The sequence below is a fragment of the Carassius gibelio genome, chromosome A1 (assembly GCF_023724105.1).
Source record: "Carassius gibelio isolate Cgi1373 ecotype wild population from Czech Republic chromosome A1, carGib1.2-hapl.c, whole genome shotgun sequence".
Taxonomy (NCBI): domain Eukaryota; kingdom Metazoa; phylum Chordata; class Actinopteri; order Cypriniformes; family Cyprinidae; genus Carassius; species Carassius gibelio.
In genome coordinates this window covers 35193017-35209290 of record NC_068371.1, presented here as the reverse complement: position 1 = coordinate 35209290, position 16274 = coordinate 35193017, and the positions used below count along the sequence as shown (strand labels likewise).

General features: G+C 35.9%; 1 protein-coding gene across 1 annotated transcript; it reads left to right on the top strand.

The window, feature by feature from the left end:
- The first annotated feature begins 350 nt into the window (after positions 1-350).
- LOC128018819 (mucolipin-1) lies at positions 351-15910 on the top strand. The gene is made up of 15 exons (XM_052604610.1): positions 351-620; positions 4944-5185; positions 5814-5978; positions 6240-6396; positions 8054-8135; positions 8219-8315; positions 8971-9070; positions 9160-9266; positions 9359-9508; positions 9620-9721; positions 10163-10285; positions 11520-11636; positions 11726-11815; positions 12199-12329; positions 13112-15910. Exons 1-15 carry the CDS (start codon positions 578-580, stop codon positions 13146-13148), a joined length of 1743 nt encoding a protein of 580 aa, XP_052460570.1. The 5' UTR covers positions 351-577; the 3' UTR covers positions 13149-15910.
- The last annotated feature ends 364 nt before the right edge of the window (positions 15911-16274 follow it).

The window sequence follows — 16274 nt, the reverse complement described above, 5'->3', positions numbered from 1 at the left end:
ATATTCTTGAAACAAAAACAACAAAATAAAAAAACCTGGCTAAGTGTTCTGTGCTAGACTAACTGAGACTTGTCATGGCACTGTTGTTGTTCTCTTGTTGGTCTGATTGCCACGCATTTGTAAGACACTTTGGATAGAAGCCTCTGCTAAATGATTAAATGTAAAGTAGAGAGAATCAATTGGTACATTAGAAATTTTGTGATTATCTGATTATTTCAAAATAGAATTAAAAATACAGACACAAAGAACTCCCTTTTCCACTCCACTTTTACATAATGTATATAGCTAATACACAACAAGCTCTGTTCACAGTATCCACACACGCGCGCACCATCCTCAGCGTCAGAGTTTGTCACATGATGGTGTTGTCTGATCACGTGACCTCATCGGAAGTTGCCTGTGCTGCTCGCGAGTCGCAAGTGGTCGCTTGTAAACATGAGCTAACCGGAGAGGAGCCCTTTAATTAACCACTGAGGGCCAAAACAAGCCTGCTGAACAGATTCTGGTTCTTTTGTACTGTTAATTAAACTGGGATTTTAATGCCGACGGCTTCTACGCGGGATTTTAAATCGCTGACATGGCCGAGGTCGACGCGAATAAAGTCAATCATGTTTCCGCCGGTGAGTTTCGGTGTTAGACCGCAAGAGTGGAAATAGAGTCATTCTTTATGGAATGGAGTACAAAAAAGTTAGTTTATTTTCTGTATTGTAAATGTGTGTATCATATATTGTGCACAGAAGTGGTTAATGCACAAAAATATCAAATGTCAAAGTCACAGGAGTCTAGACTGAGCAGAAGTCACGAGCGCAGGATCAGACGAGGCTGTCTTTTAGTCTTAGTCTCGCCATAGTTTATTGTTCTAGAGGTAAATAAATGGCTGTTTTGGTATGTGTGCTGAAAGTGCCATTATGATGATTCATGTAATAATTGTCTTAAACATTCTTTCCTGTTCTACACCCTCAACAGAGCCAAAATATTTAGTTTCGAGCAGTTTGTAAACTTAGTGCACCTTCGTTCATAATGCAGATTCGTGTGGTCACCATGTACCGTTTCACTTATGCTCAGGGCCATAACTACCATTGATCACGATGTGTCCCCAATAATATGCAGAGTAGGTATTTTTGTGCAGTTTGCAATGAATTACATCTTACCTTGGTTCCCCTCAGTACTAAATATTTGGTTACATCCTTTCCTTTATGTGTTCAAATAGGCCTATTTGAGCTTTGTTGAAGGATTTTGTGGTTTGCATGATTCAGTATTTTATCTCGAGGCTGTGTTAGTACATGGATTGTGATTTATTTTCCACTTACTTGTTTTGGTATTTTCTTCCTCATTTATGTCTCATTTACCTTATTCCTACAGTCACACCATAATTTGCTTTTGGAGTCATAAAACATGCTGGAAATTATAACTACATTTGCCACCTAAAAATTAATTACAAAAATCTGGTATTCACTTTGATATATTTGTCTTAAATCCTGGCCTACGTTGAATGTTAAGAATGTTATTAAAAAAAGAAAAAAAAGAAAATACATCTTTGTAATGTCTAGCAACTGAAAAGACTTTCTGCTGGTTATTTGATAATGTTAACCAATAGTCAAAAAACGATTGAATTTAATTCAGCTTTTAAGTCTGTTCTGTAATGTAAGATCCACTTATCAGCACTAAATCATTTCAAAATTGATTAAAGCAAGTCCTAAATGTTTTTCTCAATAGCTATGCAGTTTTGCTCAAAAATAATATGTTTACGGGAAATTATGGAAGTACAATGGTTTGCGATTACATGCATCAATTCAGGTTGTCTACAGAATAATAAATTAATTGCATAGCATTCTCACAGAAAGCATTTTCACATTTACAGATTTTCAATAGTTTTTCTTTGAAAAACATGCACTAGACGAACATGTTTGGCTGTTACCCTTGCATCTGTTGCAGCATGAAAAAAAAATTAAAATGTGGTGCTCAAGTAAATAGAAGTCAAACTTTAAAAAAAACACTTTTTTTTTAAGTGTTAGTGATTTTCTAAATAAATGTCTCCTAGTAGTTTTACATACAAGAAAAATATCTTGAGAATACTTTTTTTCTAGTGTTGCACCATTTTTTTTTAACCAAAATTCAATTTTTCATTTAGCTTAAAACCAAAAATAAAATAGTTAGTCATAGTAGGCGATGAGATAATGTCTCAATATTTCAACCGAACAAATTACATTCTGCCATTCTATCATTGTTTTTGGTCACGGTGAAGTGTGTTCTGTCCACACAGCTTACAAGTTTAGTTGTTGTAGATTATCCATATTTTGTGCTTGAAAAATGGGGAAGTCGTGGCCTAGTGGTTAGAGAGTTTGACTCCTAACCCTAGGGTTGTGGGTTCGAATCTCAGACCGGCAATACGACTTAGGTGCCCTTGAGCAAGGCGCCAAACATCCAAATGCTCCCTGGGTGCCACAGCATAAATGGCTGCCCACTGCTCCGGGTGTGTGTTCACAGTGTGTGTGTTCACAGTGTGTGTGTGTGTGTGTGCACTTTGGATGGGTTAAATGCAGAGCACGAATTCTGAGTATAGCTCACCATACTTGGCTGTATGTCACATCACTTTCACTTAAAATGTCAGTGTTGTTGTCAGCAATTGCAACCCTTCAAATCCACTTTTGACAAAATCTTTTTTTTTTTCTTTTTTTCTTGTCAGCTGAATTTTTTTGGTTGCTGGAATTTCAGTGCATCCCAAGATTTCAATAATATTTAAATTAACAATTGTGTGGCCTACTGGCCTTATGTACTCACGCACAGTTTATTTTCTTCTTGTGTTTGCGTGTGGGTGTGGGTGTGGGGGTGTGTTCATGGATGGCTCAGACAGAACGATAAACCCTGATGTCATCTGTGATAGGGTTTATATAACGTGCTGATGATAGACTTATTATGAAAGCAAGAGCGTGCGAGCAGCCAATGTATGTATGCTTGTGCACTAAAACAGGGCTACCTGTAAAACTGGATGGATGAGATTTTTCAGTTTAATTTTTGGCATTTGATTGATTGCAGACTAAGGCTTATGATAATCACCCACATCCACTGCAGTTTTGCTTTCAAGATTCCTTTGACTTCATTAGATTACATTGAAATTTTCCTGTTATACAATAGCAAGAATTTGGCGAATTTGAAGTATTGTGTTTTAAGGCAAGATTCCAGTGGCTTGGCTCTAACAGGCACAGATTTTCTGCTAGATGAACAATGATGGTTTTGATTAGTGAGAACAATGAGAGCCAATAGGTAGAGTTTCATACATACTCTCAGTCTCTCTCCATTTTTGCATAATAGTGCAGTCATCGGCAGGTCAGATGTTAAAAAAATGAAGAAATCAGGGAAGTCACGCCAGCTTGGAAACTCAGTATGAACAGTACAGGAACTTAAAAGAACCCTATGTGCATTTCATCAACCAGTCTGTAATTTTCTGCTGTGCAGTAATAGCATGAAATTTCCCATTTGTCAGCATGCACACGTGGTGATCATTAATCTCATTTAAATGGCTGACCCACGTACTATTGTCTTTAGTATTTCACTTTCTGTTCAGCCTAGATTAGAAGCTGTCACTCTGGATTGTGATTTATGAGGCATGAAAAATGGTGTTCCACCATATTTCTGTTACATATGTAGGCATGTAGCTGTGATAAAGGGATAATACACAACCATCTTCCCTTAACTTGTAATGAGAAGGACTTATAAATGGGCTGTTGTCAAAAAAAGAGATTATTTTTGTCATATTTTTATTTAATAATAATATAATGCAATGTGTTGTCATGTGATTGAGATAACTGGTCATTGTGGTAGAGAGCTACTGCAAAAAAAACACAGGACTGAATGAATTACTTACCATTTTGGTTTGCACAAAAATCTTTACAGAATTGCACAAGAAAAACCTGATCTTTTAGCCACCACTTTCAAAAGTCATGTTTCTGGTAGTTTCTGACTTTGAAATGCTTTTGGGAAGTGTCTAGTCAGTGATTTTAAAGAAGCAAAGCATAGCCTATTTTTTGACTGTGTTTTACAGAACAGCAGTACAGGAAGGGCATAGGCAGTATTGAGGTTTCTGACACTTTTTCATCGTGAGAAATAAAGACAAGCTGATAATGTTTTGTTAAACTCACAGCATTGAGGCCACGCTAAGAGACTGGAATAAAACCCAACTTTCATTCTCAGATCAGCCATGCTAATTTAAAGACGTGTCCTTCACAAGCTATCCATAGCTAACCAACATTAAGGCCCTTTCACATGACTCGCTATGGAGTAAAGCATTAAGATTTGCTGCATTGCAAGTCGATTACAAAGCCTTGACAATTTTGTATTCTTTTCAAAAGGTCTTTGACAGTCAACCCAGACACGGTTTCAAAGCCTTTAGAATTTCTCCATCGATCTTGCGTCTATTTAAAGAAGAGAACACTTATCAGATCTCAAGTTTCGATCTCTGACTGAAGTAGAATGAAGTTCATGTCCTTATTAGATCTTTCAGTCTGTCTGTCACTTTAAAGCAGGGGTGCCCAGACTCGGTGTCTCAGCATCATTACTCCAGTCTTCAGTGTTACACGATCCTTCAAAAATCATTCTAATTATCTGATTTGCTGCTCAGGAACATTTCTTGCTATTGTCCCTTTTGAAAACAGTTGTGCTGCTTAATGTTTTTGTGCACAAACTGAGATGCATGATTTTCGGGAAGCATTTATTTGAAATGGAAATCATTTTTAACTTTGTAATTTTTCACTGTCATTTAATCAATTAAATGCATACTTATTAAATGAAAGTATTGATTTATCTCTAAATAAACAAATTAATTAAATGTAAACGTGTATGTGACTGTAATTGAAAGGGTATTAGAATAGGAGTTTATAAACACAGAGACAATTTACATGTGATGTATCCCACTGGAGCTATCTGTGTGTCTCTTTCTCTTTCAGAAGAGGATAGGCTACTGTTTCCGGTGACTGGCTGTGGTTTTAATGACTGCAGGGATGAGTATAGTAACCCAAAGCCGTCCCCAGTTGCAGGTGGCTGGATAGGTGCTGACCAAGAAGAGGAAGCATTGCGCAGGAAGTTAAAATATTTCTTCATGAGTCCCTGTGAAAAGTACCAAGCCAAAGGCCGAAAACCTTTTAAACTGGTTTTGCAAATACTGAAGATCATTATAGTAACTATACAGGTATTTAAAATGAATCTCTTTTCTTAGAATTCTTTCTAATGTTATTTTCCTTCTACAGCTCATATACTCAACCCACAGCTTACTAAAGAAAGCGTTGCAGCTCAACGTCTCGGTTTAAATCCCAAAACAATTCTTTAACCACTTCAATTCTTTAAGCATTCATTTGTCTTGTACAGTTTCAAGCCACACATTGAAACCAAGATCAAATTGTTCAGTGCTCACTGAAATATTCAGTAAGACTGATTCACAAGAAGAAATAAAATTGTATATGTATAAATATACATTAAAGCAATAGTTAGAAAGCAATAAATTAGTATCTATTTTATGTATGCATATATAAGAGTTATTTAGAGGAAACAAGAAACAACATCGATATACAGGTATACTTACATTAAATGTTTCTTTTTTTTGTTTCCTCTGAAAAAGTATTTATATACATAAAATAGATATTATTTTATTGCCCACTATAATACATCAATATTTATATAATGATAATAATAATATGTATGCAATATGTAATTGGATATTTATATAAAAGATATATACATACAACTTTTGGTCTCATTTAGTGCTTATTAATTGTTATTAAAAAAAAATCCTCTCTTTTTTGCTGTTTCATTATCTCTAGCTGGTACTTTTTGGTTTGAGCAATGAGATGGCGGTGACGTTTAAGGAGGAAAACACAGCCTCATTTAAACACCTTTTTCTCAAAGACTATGATGATTCAAATGACGCACTTGCTGTTTACACACAGAGTGATGTTTATGACCACATGTTTTACGCAATAGAACAGGTAATGTATCACTTTGATAATTCATGTATTTTGAGGGTTATATTTGGGTAGTTGGTTGTCTTGCATTTAATCTGTCTTTTAAAATTTTCTTGTTTTTTTTTGTCTGTAAAATTTAAGTCTATTTTAATTTTTTTTTTAAATGTAGATTTTTATGAAAAAAAAAGACATTACTCTTTTATAGATGCTATTTATTATTTCCCAGCTGGAGTTTGAATGTGTGGTCATGTTTATTAACACCAATTCTTTTCACTTGTCTTTCAGTACCTGGCTTTGCCAGAGAATACAGTGGGCCGCTATGCATATGTGTATAATGTTGGTGTGAATGGAAGTGCGCTTTCTCTGTGTCAGCAATATTATAAAAGAGGAAGGATTGACCCAGCTAACGACACCTTTAACATCGATCCACATGTGGTCACAGGTGACTGTTTTCCAGCTTCTTTTTCTTCCCAGTTTGTTTCTGTTTTGATTTTAGTACTTGTTTTAACCAGAACAGATGTTAGGATAATGTAGGATCAAGGCAAAGACTTCTAAATTTATAATAAATGTATTAAATTTTAATAAATTTAATAAAATAATAGAAATTTTCTTGCACTTATAAATTCTCCTTGGTTCCCTGAGGAAAGAGCTTTGTGTTAATCACACTATGGGAAAAAACCTGTTTACTCTGATACTGAAGCCTGATTTTATCACGTTCTTGTAGCTGCACAAAATAATGGTGCTTCAGCCCACCAAAAGGGCTGGAGTTGACTGCTAAACAAGTCGGCTCTTGCAGCACTTGCACCATGCTATAAGCAGGTGCAGAACAAAACTACTCGGTGAGCCCAGAGCAGGAAGGTTTTTAGTGCTACAAAAACCGCCATCATCTCAATGCAGTTGATGTGTAAGTGTAGCTCCAAATTTGACCAGGAGACTAATGCCGGTCTGCCCTCTTTCAGAGCTTCCCAACCTGAGTTGGAGGCATCTGTCATGACAACCTTCCTTCAGGAGGTCAGTCCCAATGAGACCCCAGTTTTCCAAGGGGCCACAGCTCTGATGCATTGGCTTACCCAGAGATTAAAATGTCCCAGGTGCCAAGCTTTGAGCCAGTACTGAAGGGGCTGACATTGTAGCAGGCCCAGAGAAATCACAGAGGAAATGGCGACACGAGGCCGAGCATCCTCTGGAAAGCCCTGAGGGAATGTGAAGTCCCCAGCTTGATGATGATGTCACTAGCCGTTGAACTATCCAAACTTGAATCTGGGAAAAATCGATAACTGTCCCCAGAAAGACTACTCGCTGACTGGAAGACATGGAGCTCTTGACTAAATTGATTTTCAATCTAAGCCGCTCCAGGTGGATGAGCAGCATAAGCGATGAGTTCCCGTTCTGATCTGGCCAAAACCAGCCAATCATCGAGGTAGTTCAAGACACGGACTACAGAGGGGAGAGAGTGTGTATATCTACACACTTCGTAAAAGTGCGTTGGCCCAGAGACAATCTCAGTGGCAGGACTCTATATTGAAAAGCCACTCCACTCCACTCGAATGCGAATCTCAAGAACAGTCTGTGCTGGGGGGGACGGCTATCTGGATGTGAAAGTAAGTGTCTTTCAGATCCACAAATATAAACCAGTCCCATACTTGCACAAGGATCAGTTTCAAAGTCAGCATCTTGAACAGCCGTCTCATGAGTGAGCGATTCAGATGGCTGAGATCGAGGACTGAGCCTGGTGTTGAGCATGGGATGGAGATTGTGCGTGAGACTTCTTTGGTGAGACTCAAGCTCTCGCAGTGAGAACATTCTGCCTCGGTGAGCGCAGCCTCCATAGTGTGATTAACGCAATGGGAGAGACTGTTCGAAAGGGAACTCATTTTTTGGTTTGTTTATTGTTTGAAAAACCTGATGAAACTAAAAGATCTTGTTACTTCCTCTTTTGCACATTGTTTTGCACTAGCAGTTCCTCGTTACTGAGTGCATGACAGGAATCACTTTCTAATCTAAATCTAAAAGAAATCTTGCTGTTGCCCAAACTGATGGGTTTGAGAGTCACTGAGGCTGGTTCAGTTAGTAATGAATTTCTCTCTTCCTTTTTGCAGACTGTATCGGAGTGAACCCTTTGTCCACTCCCACACCAAGTCTGGGCATTGATTACAGGAACTTCACCCTCAAGTTTCACAAGTAAGTTAAACAGGATTTTTTAAGCAAGTTGTTTTTGTTGCTCCGAAATTTCTTTTGATAATAAAACTCAAACTCTTTTTCAGGCTCATTAATGTCACCATACAGTTCCAGTTGAAGGCTATTAATCTTCAGACCATCATCCACAATGAAATTCCTGACTGTTACACTTTCTTCATTACGGTGAGTTTCCACATGAAATGCTGCTTCACTAAACGTAAAATTTTACGTTTACGTTTTACGTTTTAAAGTTTTTTTTAAAACGTAATTTTAACAGACTTGTAAATAAAAGTTTGACTTGTAGAAAAAGCAATGTGCACGTAAAAATATAAAAATGTTCAATATTAAAAAAAAGTACAAATTATTTAAATGTAATTTAAAATCTCTATACTTTTTATGCTTTTTGATAATAAACAAAAAATCGGTTTCAGCCAAGTGTATCTAGATTTTCTGTTTCCAATTTGGGGAAAAAAATAATTTCGGCACATAGCTAGTAATGTTAAACATTTCTCTTTATTTTGTATATAAAATTATAACTTTATAATTTATACAGTTCTAAATGTAAAAAAGGTATTTATAGATATTATCTTTTTAGTTTTGAGCAGTTTTTCCAATTTGCCAAGTATGTTAGTGTATAACTAATGGTATGTCATTAATATATTTATATTCATAGAATTATAAAATATTAAAATGCATTATTTAAAGAATATTTAATTTTAGATGCCTATAAAAGAAAACTCTTTATCTGTAATTTTAGTTTTGACTCAGTATATCTTCAAGCATAACAATGTTATATATTTCTGTAATAATCATGTAATTGGTCCTGTTTTCTGTTCAGATTCTGCTGGATAACAAGGCCCACAGTGGTAAAGTTAAGATCAGTCTTGAAAATCAAGCCTCCATTAAGGAGTGTAAAGACCCAAGTGTGTCTGGACCCGGTAAGACTCAGCTACTTCACATCATCATTTTTGTACATTGTGGATAGTCACTATATATGCTTATACTCATGCTGTCTCTCTGTCTCCAGCTGATAGTTATGCTCGTGTGTGGTTTGACGGGGTCGTTTTAATGGTGTGTGGTTTCTCTCTGCTCCTCTGTGGTCGCTCTATAATCAAAGGAATAATTCTTCAAAATGTAAGCCATTGTATCAAACCAATCCACATTAATGTGACAGTCATTATATAGCGAATCCTGTCCTAACATTCAGTCTTGTATTTTCTCTTCAGGAGTTTGTGAGGTACTTTAAGACCTCTCTGAAGCGTGATGTTCGTTGGGGAGACAGAATGGAGTTTATTAACGGATGGTATATTCTGCTCATCATTAGCGATGTGCTAACTATCACAGGCTCCTTCATCAAGATCGGCATTGAGCTAAAGGTCAGTCAGCGCAGATGACTGTCAGCTTCAGAAAATGGAAATGTTTAAATCTTTAAGTATATGGTGGCATTGTGTTGGACTGATCTCATGATACTATATTTGAACCCTCAGAACCTCTCATCCTACGATGAGTGTGGGATCCTCTTGGGCACCTCAACGTTATTGGTTTGGGTTGGAGTTATTCGCTACCTCACCTTTTTTCAGAAGTACAATGTGAGAAACAACACATCCACACACACCAGCGTTCATGAAGTTACACTGGACATTTTACACAATTCACCATGAATTTTTAAAATACTTAAATTATTTTTAACAAAGGTTGCTGACGTTTCTAGATTTTCACTTTCATCGGCAGGAAATAAACTTAGAATTACTGACTAACCTTATTCATACTGCACATTTGAGATATGAAATATATTTGAAATTTATTGTTACCAATCCTTGAACTCTGTAAAAGTTTGGAATAGATGTATTACAGTTTGAAAAAGAGTATTGTCTTGAAATAACGCCTGTATTCTTTTTTTGTAACTTTTTTATTTTAAAACAATTTACTCATTAAATGTCACCACATCTCTAGTGGAGATTTGCTTGTGAATCAATTGAGATGTTTTTTAGGATGTGTATTTTATATGCTCTGTTGTTTTCCTTTCTCAGATTCTCATCGTCACTTTACAAGCTGCATTCCCTAATGTGATCCGTTTCTGTTGCTGTGTGGCGGTGATCTACCTCGGTTATTGCTTCTGTGGGTGGATTGTGCTGGGACCCTACCATGTTAAGGTACCCAACTTAAGCCCGACAAGGCCAAGCAAGCATGATACAATTAATTCAAAATAATTTAATGTGGAAATACATGGAACATGTCCCAAAAAAAGGTCTTGGTTCTGATATTAGAAGTATAATCCTCTTTCTCAAGGTAAATGTTTTTTAGTAAAATGTCATTTCTTTTTTACCTTTAAAGTAATTTTTTTTAAGAATATGACAAATTATTTTATTTTCATACATGCTGTGTTGACAAAAAATGTAAAAAGTCCAAAAGAGACTGTATAGGTGTATAGTATTTATACAGTTAATATGTGATTCAACAGTTTGTAGTCATTAGCTCTGTTTCTATCCAAACTTGCAAATTTAATTTATGCACAAAACTGGAATATTGCATAAAACATTTGCGAATAAAGTACCGTTTCAATCCAACGAGTCAAAAATTGCAAAATCACCACTTCCTGATAAACTGGCACTAAATATCTCTAAGCAGACTTGGAGAAGCCACTGAATATAATAATTTTCATGTGTAATAAATGAGTTGCACTTCAGAGAGAGCAGACGTAACACGATAAATCCGGTCATTGCTTTGATGTGAATGCCAGCTGTTTGGGAACGCAGTCATGTAAGACAGCAATTTTACAGAAATACTTTGAAGACAGACTTTCCTCAGGCCAAAACAACATACAGATGCTGTGAATGAGATCATAGTGCAAAGACACATGACTTTTTCAATGAGCATAGTCGAATTTGTTCGGGGAGTGTGTTTCTATTGTAGTTTATGTGCATTTTTTCTTATCGGATAAAAAGTTTATCCTACTCAGTTGTGTGCATACATTTTTAGAATTGATGTGCATCTTGGCATTTCCATCCAGTGGTTGTTTTATGCGATAATCCAAAATGCGCATAAAAACAGGTGGATGGAAATGTAGCTAATGAGATTTATTCTTTTATTTAACAAAGATGCATTAAATTGATCCAGTTACAAAAGATGCTGTTCTTTCAAACTTTTTCACCGTGTTATCACAGCTCCCACAAAAATAAATTAGTCAGCACAACCATTTTCAACATTGATAATAATAAAAAACATTTTTCAAAGGACATATCAGTATTTTAAAGAGACACTGAAGCCTAGAGTAATGATGCTGAAAATTAAGCTTTGCGTAACAGGAATAAGTTACGTTTTAAAATATATACAAATAAAAAAACGTGTCTTCTCTCTCTTGATATATGGTATGTGTTGTTTCCTCAGTTCCGCTCTCTCTCACTGGTGTCGGAGTGTCTTTTCTCTCTGATCAATGGAGATGACATGTTTGTGACCTTCAGCGGCATGCAAGAGAGCAGCATGCTTGTCTGGGTCTTCAGTCAGGTGAGTTTGACCCTCAGCTCCTCACACAGATGCACACACAACAAATGCTACAGAATTCAATGCAGTAAATATACTCTGTTCCTTTGCAGGTTTATCTTTACACATTCATCTCTCTGTTCATTTACATGGTGCTCTCGCTCTTTATCGCTCTTATCACTGGAGCTTACGAGACCATCAAGGTAAGGGTGAAAGACGAGGCAGATGAATAAAAGAAAAAGACATGTTTTTGATTATGATATCCTCTCACACAGACACACACATACAAACATGCATGTCTTTGTAAAACAACACAATGTAAAACAGAATTTAATTAAAAATAATTGTTTTTATGTATGTGTATGTTGTGTTCATTTTAAAAGTTTTCATTTAAATTACTTTATCAATTTTTTATTTATTTTTTTTTTTTATAAATTTTACCTAATTCTCTATTTTTGCATTCCTGTTTTTGTAAACTATCTTTTTTTTTGCTGATTAACTCAAACAGGTGTTATACTGAAGTGTTGAGTAAGATGATCCAAACAGCTTGATTATAGTTACATGATATCCTTTCATTTACATCCAGCATCAAACTCAGGAGTCTGTCCATATCACTGATCTGCACGCGTTCATCGCTGAGTGCACTGACACGCCCTGCTCTGGAAAGTTCCGCGGGTTCGAGACCTCGCCCTGCTCTGTTTTCTGTTGCTGTGACAGGTGAGTCACCATAGAAACAATCAAAATACCCCTTAATATCAGCAATCACAAATTTAAGTGCCCCTTATTAACACAAATGTATTGCATACTGCAATAGCAATAGTGAAGGGCACAAATAATACAGTTAGTTTCATACAAAAATACATTGATGTTTAAGAGAGATACTAATTCTTAAAGGTAAACATAGTATTTCCACTTGTGTTATCAAATATAATTGCAAGAATTTTTTTGTTTTTGTTGCAATTTTTATTTGATAGCACCACAATGTTTCTATTCTTAAGAATGAACCTAGGGTTGTTACTACACAATAAAGTGAAAATTCACCAGATCTATTTTGTATTCTTATTTTTACATTGTCATTTTTAGTTAAAACCATAACTGGATATTATATATATAATATATAATATTATATATAAGTAACACATGAAATTAAATGACTGAAATGCTGTTTTCTTTTAAAACACTATTCTTTGTTTTATTACAAATTTGTAAACTTTTTGTACAAATTTGAAAACCTTTTTTTTTTTTTTACAGTGTACTTTGAGTGTAACACCCACTTATCAATCCAATCAACAGCTGATTGATATAATAAAGTGCTCGCTCTAGATTTTCTCTTTCTTCAATAATCAGTTATACTTCGATGTCTGTAACAATACATGGAAGAAAAGATCTGGCACTACTTCAATGTAATCGTGTCTGAACTGGGATGGGAGAAAACATTTTTTTGCATGAAACCCTTTTAAATGAAGACTGTAATCGTGTGTGTTGGTGTTACCCTACAGAACCACCACATATGAGGACGTGCACCTCATCAACTAGTACAATCTTGGGACTTGACGCCTGAAGATCCCTCTGCTGGCCACCTTGCAGTAGTGCAACAGGAAAGAAGCCAGTGGCAATGTGAGGAAAGCTCCAGACAAAATTCCCAAGTCGTCACAGTCGCTTCACTTTGGACCTTAAGTGGAGAAGAGCATATAGGATTTTAAGAGAAGAATTGCTCCAGTCTCTGAAAATTTAAGTTTTACCTCAAACTGATTTTAGTTTTAACTTTATTCTGGAGGTTGATAAAGGCAGCCCAGTACCGCCTCTTTGTCTGTACTGATAAATACACTAAGGAGGTTGAATTTAAACAGTATTAGACAGACAACAGACTGCACACACGCAGGCGACATGTACAATAACCATTCCCTGAATGTTGTTCGTTCAGTGCATGTGCTGTGGTGTGCAAGTGGGTCATCAGTGATCAATACTGGGAGACATAGTGGTCAGTGCTTCTATTGCTTCTCGTTCTGTTGGATAGTTTTTATGTCTTTGAGTAACTTCTAGTCATGTGCAACCTCTGCAACCAGAAGAAAACTGAACTGGCAGGCCTAAGAGTTAAGCAGATGTAGAACACTGCTGCTGCCAAATAAAACGTGATTAAACATCATCATAAAAAAAAAAATCCCCTTATTCAGCACTTAGAGCAGAAACTGCCATCCCTGGTGTCTTGATATCATCTCCATGTATCCATAACAATCATAGCCTTTTTATTTAGCCTTTTTCCCTAGAAACGTAGCCTTAACTCTTTCTGGTGTGTAGAGCTGGCTGTTATTTGGAATGTAATGCCTCATGGTTGAAGAGGGTGACTTTCAGTTGCTTTTTCTATTTTTCTGAGCTTTCTGTAAACAAGTTCACCAGTAATGATACCTCCATAATTTGATTCAATACTGATTTATTTGTTTAATATGAATCAAATCACTCGCTTTGCATACCATAAGTGAAATCTTATTTTATAAATTTTATTGGACAGTCTTAAACTTGATGATCCAGTGTCCATCCACCCTTCATCAGCTTTGTTTTAAAACGGAGGCCTTCAAGAACATTATTGTAGGATTACTGGCACAGTGTTCTGTTACCATGGTGACATATTAGAGCAATAGAACTCATCAGAAGTGCTTGACCCATGCATGACTCTCACTTCAGAGAGCTAACAAGCCTAAATATATTATCTTCTCCATTATACTTGACTGATTGGAGAAGGAAGGAAAAAGATCTATATTCTGGGGCCTGTGCAAGCCATTACTTCAAGTGCACAATAAGTAGGACAAGTCAGTGAACTGCTTTCTTGTCATATTGCATGATTAGATTTCCCTTTTAATTCTTCTGTATTATTGTTGTAATGTAGTGTTTTATTTATGTTGTGTTGGGTCTGTTGCCTTTCTGCTTCAAATGAATTTAAAGCGCACAATCTGCAAACAGACTACACTTTCTGTTACTAACATGTGAAGCTAGACAGTGATGTTTTTCAGAAGTCACATCACATCATGTTGCCTGATAATTGTGTCTTTTTAAATGTTTTGTAATGGACAACTTGTTCAAATACTTTGCTGACCAAGGCAACACAAGCAGCCTGTAGATAAAGTGATGTAGAAGAATCTACTGACTTTAAAAATTGAGGATTTTTCTTTTATTTTTTTTAAATACTTGTACAAGTGTCATTGCACATTTTTCCCCAAAAACTTGACAGGGTCATTTTTTTATGTACTCATGTATTGTTCAATACAGTGATTGTTTAATATTGACACATTTCCCTTGTCCTGTTGTTGTTCCCTATTAGAGTAAATTAGTACACTTTTTAAAGCTGTATTGATACATGTAATCATTTCTTACTCCATGAACACTAGGTGGTATAATGTGAGTATTTGATCACAAATCTGAAGCCTTTAAAATTGTGGATGGCATCTGTGGCCCCTAAATTGCACTTGTAAAATATTAAAGTTGCTAAAAAGTATTTAGTCAAGATTATTGTATGTGGAAGAGGGGAAGGGAGTTTGTAGGCATGTTTGAATAGCTGGTCTAAACAGGTGCATGGACCATTGCATCAGTGTACCTTGTTTGAGTTGGCTATCTGAGACCTCAGAAAGAGATTACACACACTGTTCAAACAGAGCAACCCCCTCAGATGTTGATCTCAGACCTGTGGCCCTTCTATAAAGCCCTACTTCCCTATTGTCAACCTGCGGTGGGAGTCTGAATATGAGACACACCCAGCAATTCAAAACCGAATGAGTTAACTGGAAGAGATTTCATTTAACTGCCTCAATAAGTCCATTGTGATCATATACAAACAGGTTTTACAGCAGTATAACAAGAAGATAATCTTCTGAGGCTTAATTTTGACTGATTTCTTTATTCATCTAATCCAAAACTACTACTGTGATGTGCTCCAATGCTCACAATATCTTCTAGTGTAACTTAACCTTGTCATATGGGTGAGGATACCAAATGCCAGACTGATGCGAATGGTATGGAAAATGTGCTATATGATTGGCTCAACCCATAGTTTCAAATTTGCATATTAAAGACAAAGCTGATTTTAAATAAAAGCTAGACAAGAAGAGCAATGTAGTATAGGACATTACACAGCTGCAGGCCTGTGAGAATCCATTTACTTCCAATGGGGACTATTTAGACTGGACTATTTCTTCTTTTACAAAGCTTTCTATGTATGTAAACAAATCTTATCCATGTAAACTAAAATCAAGTGTTGCTTGTCCATAAATGACCCTTTCTTTGTTTAAAAATAATGTTTGCTGTCATACTGTTTGTATGATTTATTTTTCTCTGCATGAATGCTGTTTTTTTAGTCCATGAATGCACTTTTTAGCTTTAGGAAATCAGTGTTTTGCAGGCGATTTAATCCCTACTCTCTCTCCTATCTGCTTTTGAAGAAAAATACATTTTCATGAGGATGTAAACATTTTTGTAAATACATTTCTCAAGGACACATATACCCATGTATCAACTTTTTTTTTTTTTTAAATGGTCAATTTTTTTTTATTGAATTTAAATTAAATTTTCATGGCAGATACAACCTTTAACATTGTCAATTTTAAGACCCAACTGTGTTTGAAAATATGAATACATTAGCATTAGTTTTATTTATATGTCCCTGCCCAGTGA

Excerpts from the sequence above, each read along its gene's own strand:
- LOC128018819 (XM_052604610.1), top strand. The coding sequence starts at position 578 with ATGGCCGAGGTCGACGCGAATAAAGTCAATCATGTTTCCGCCG. Across the intron at positions 9,071-9,159 it reads CCCAAGTGTGTCTGGACCCG|CTGATAGTTATGCTCGTGTG; the intron begins GTAAGACTCAGC and ends CTCTGTCTCCAG. Across the intron at positions 9,267-9,358 it reads AAGGAATAATTCTTCAAAAT|GAGTTTGTGAGGTACTTTAA; the intron begins GTAAGCCATTGT and ends TTTTCTCTTCAG.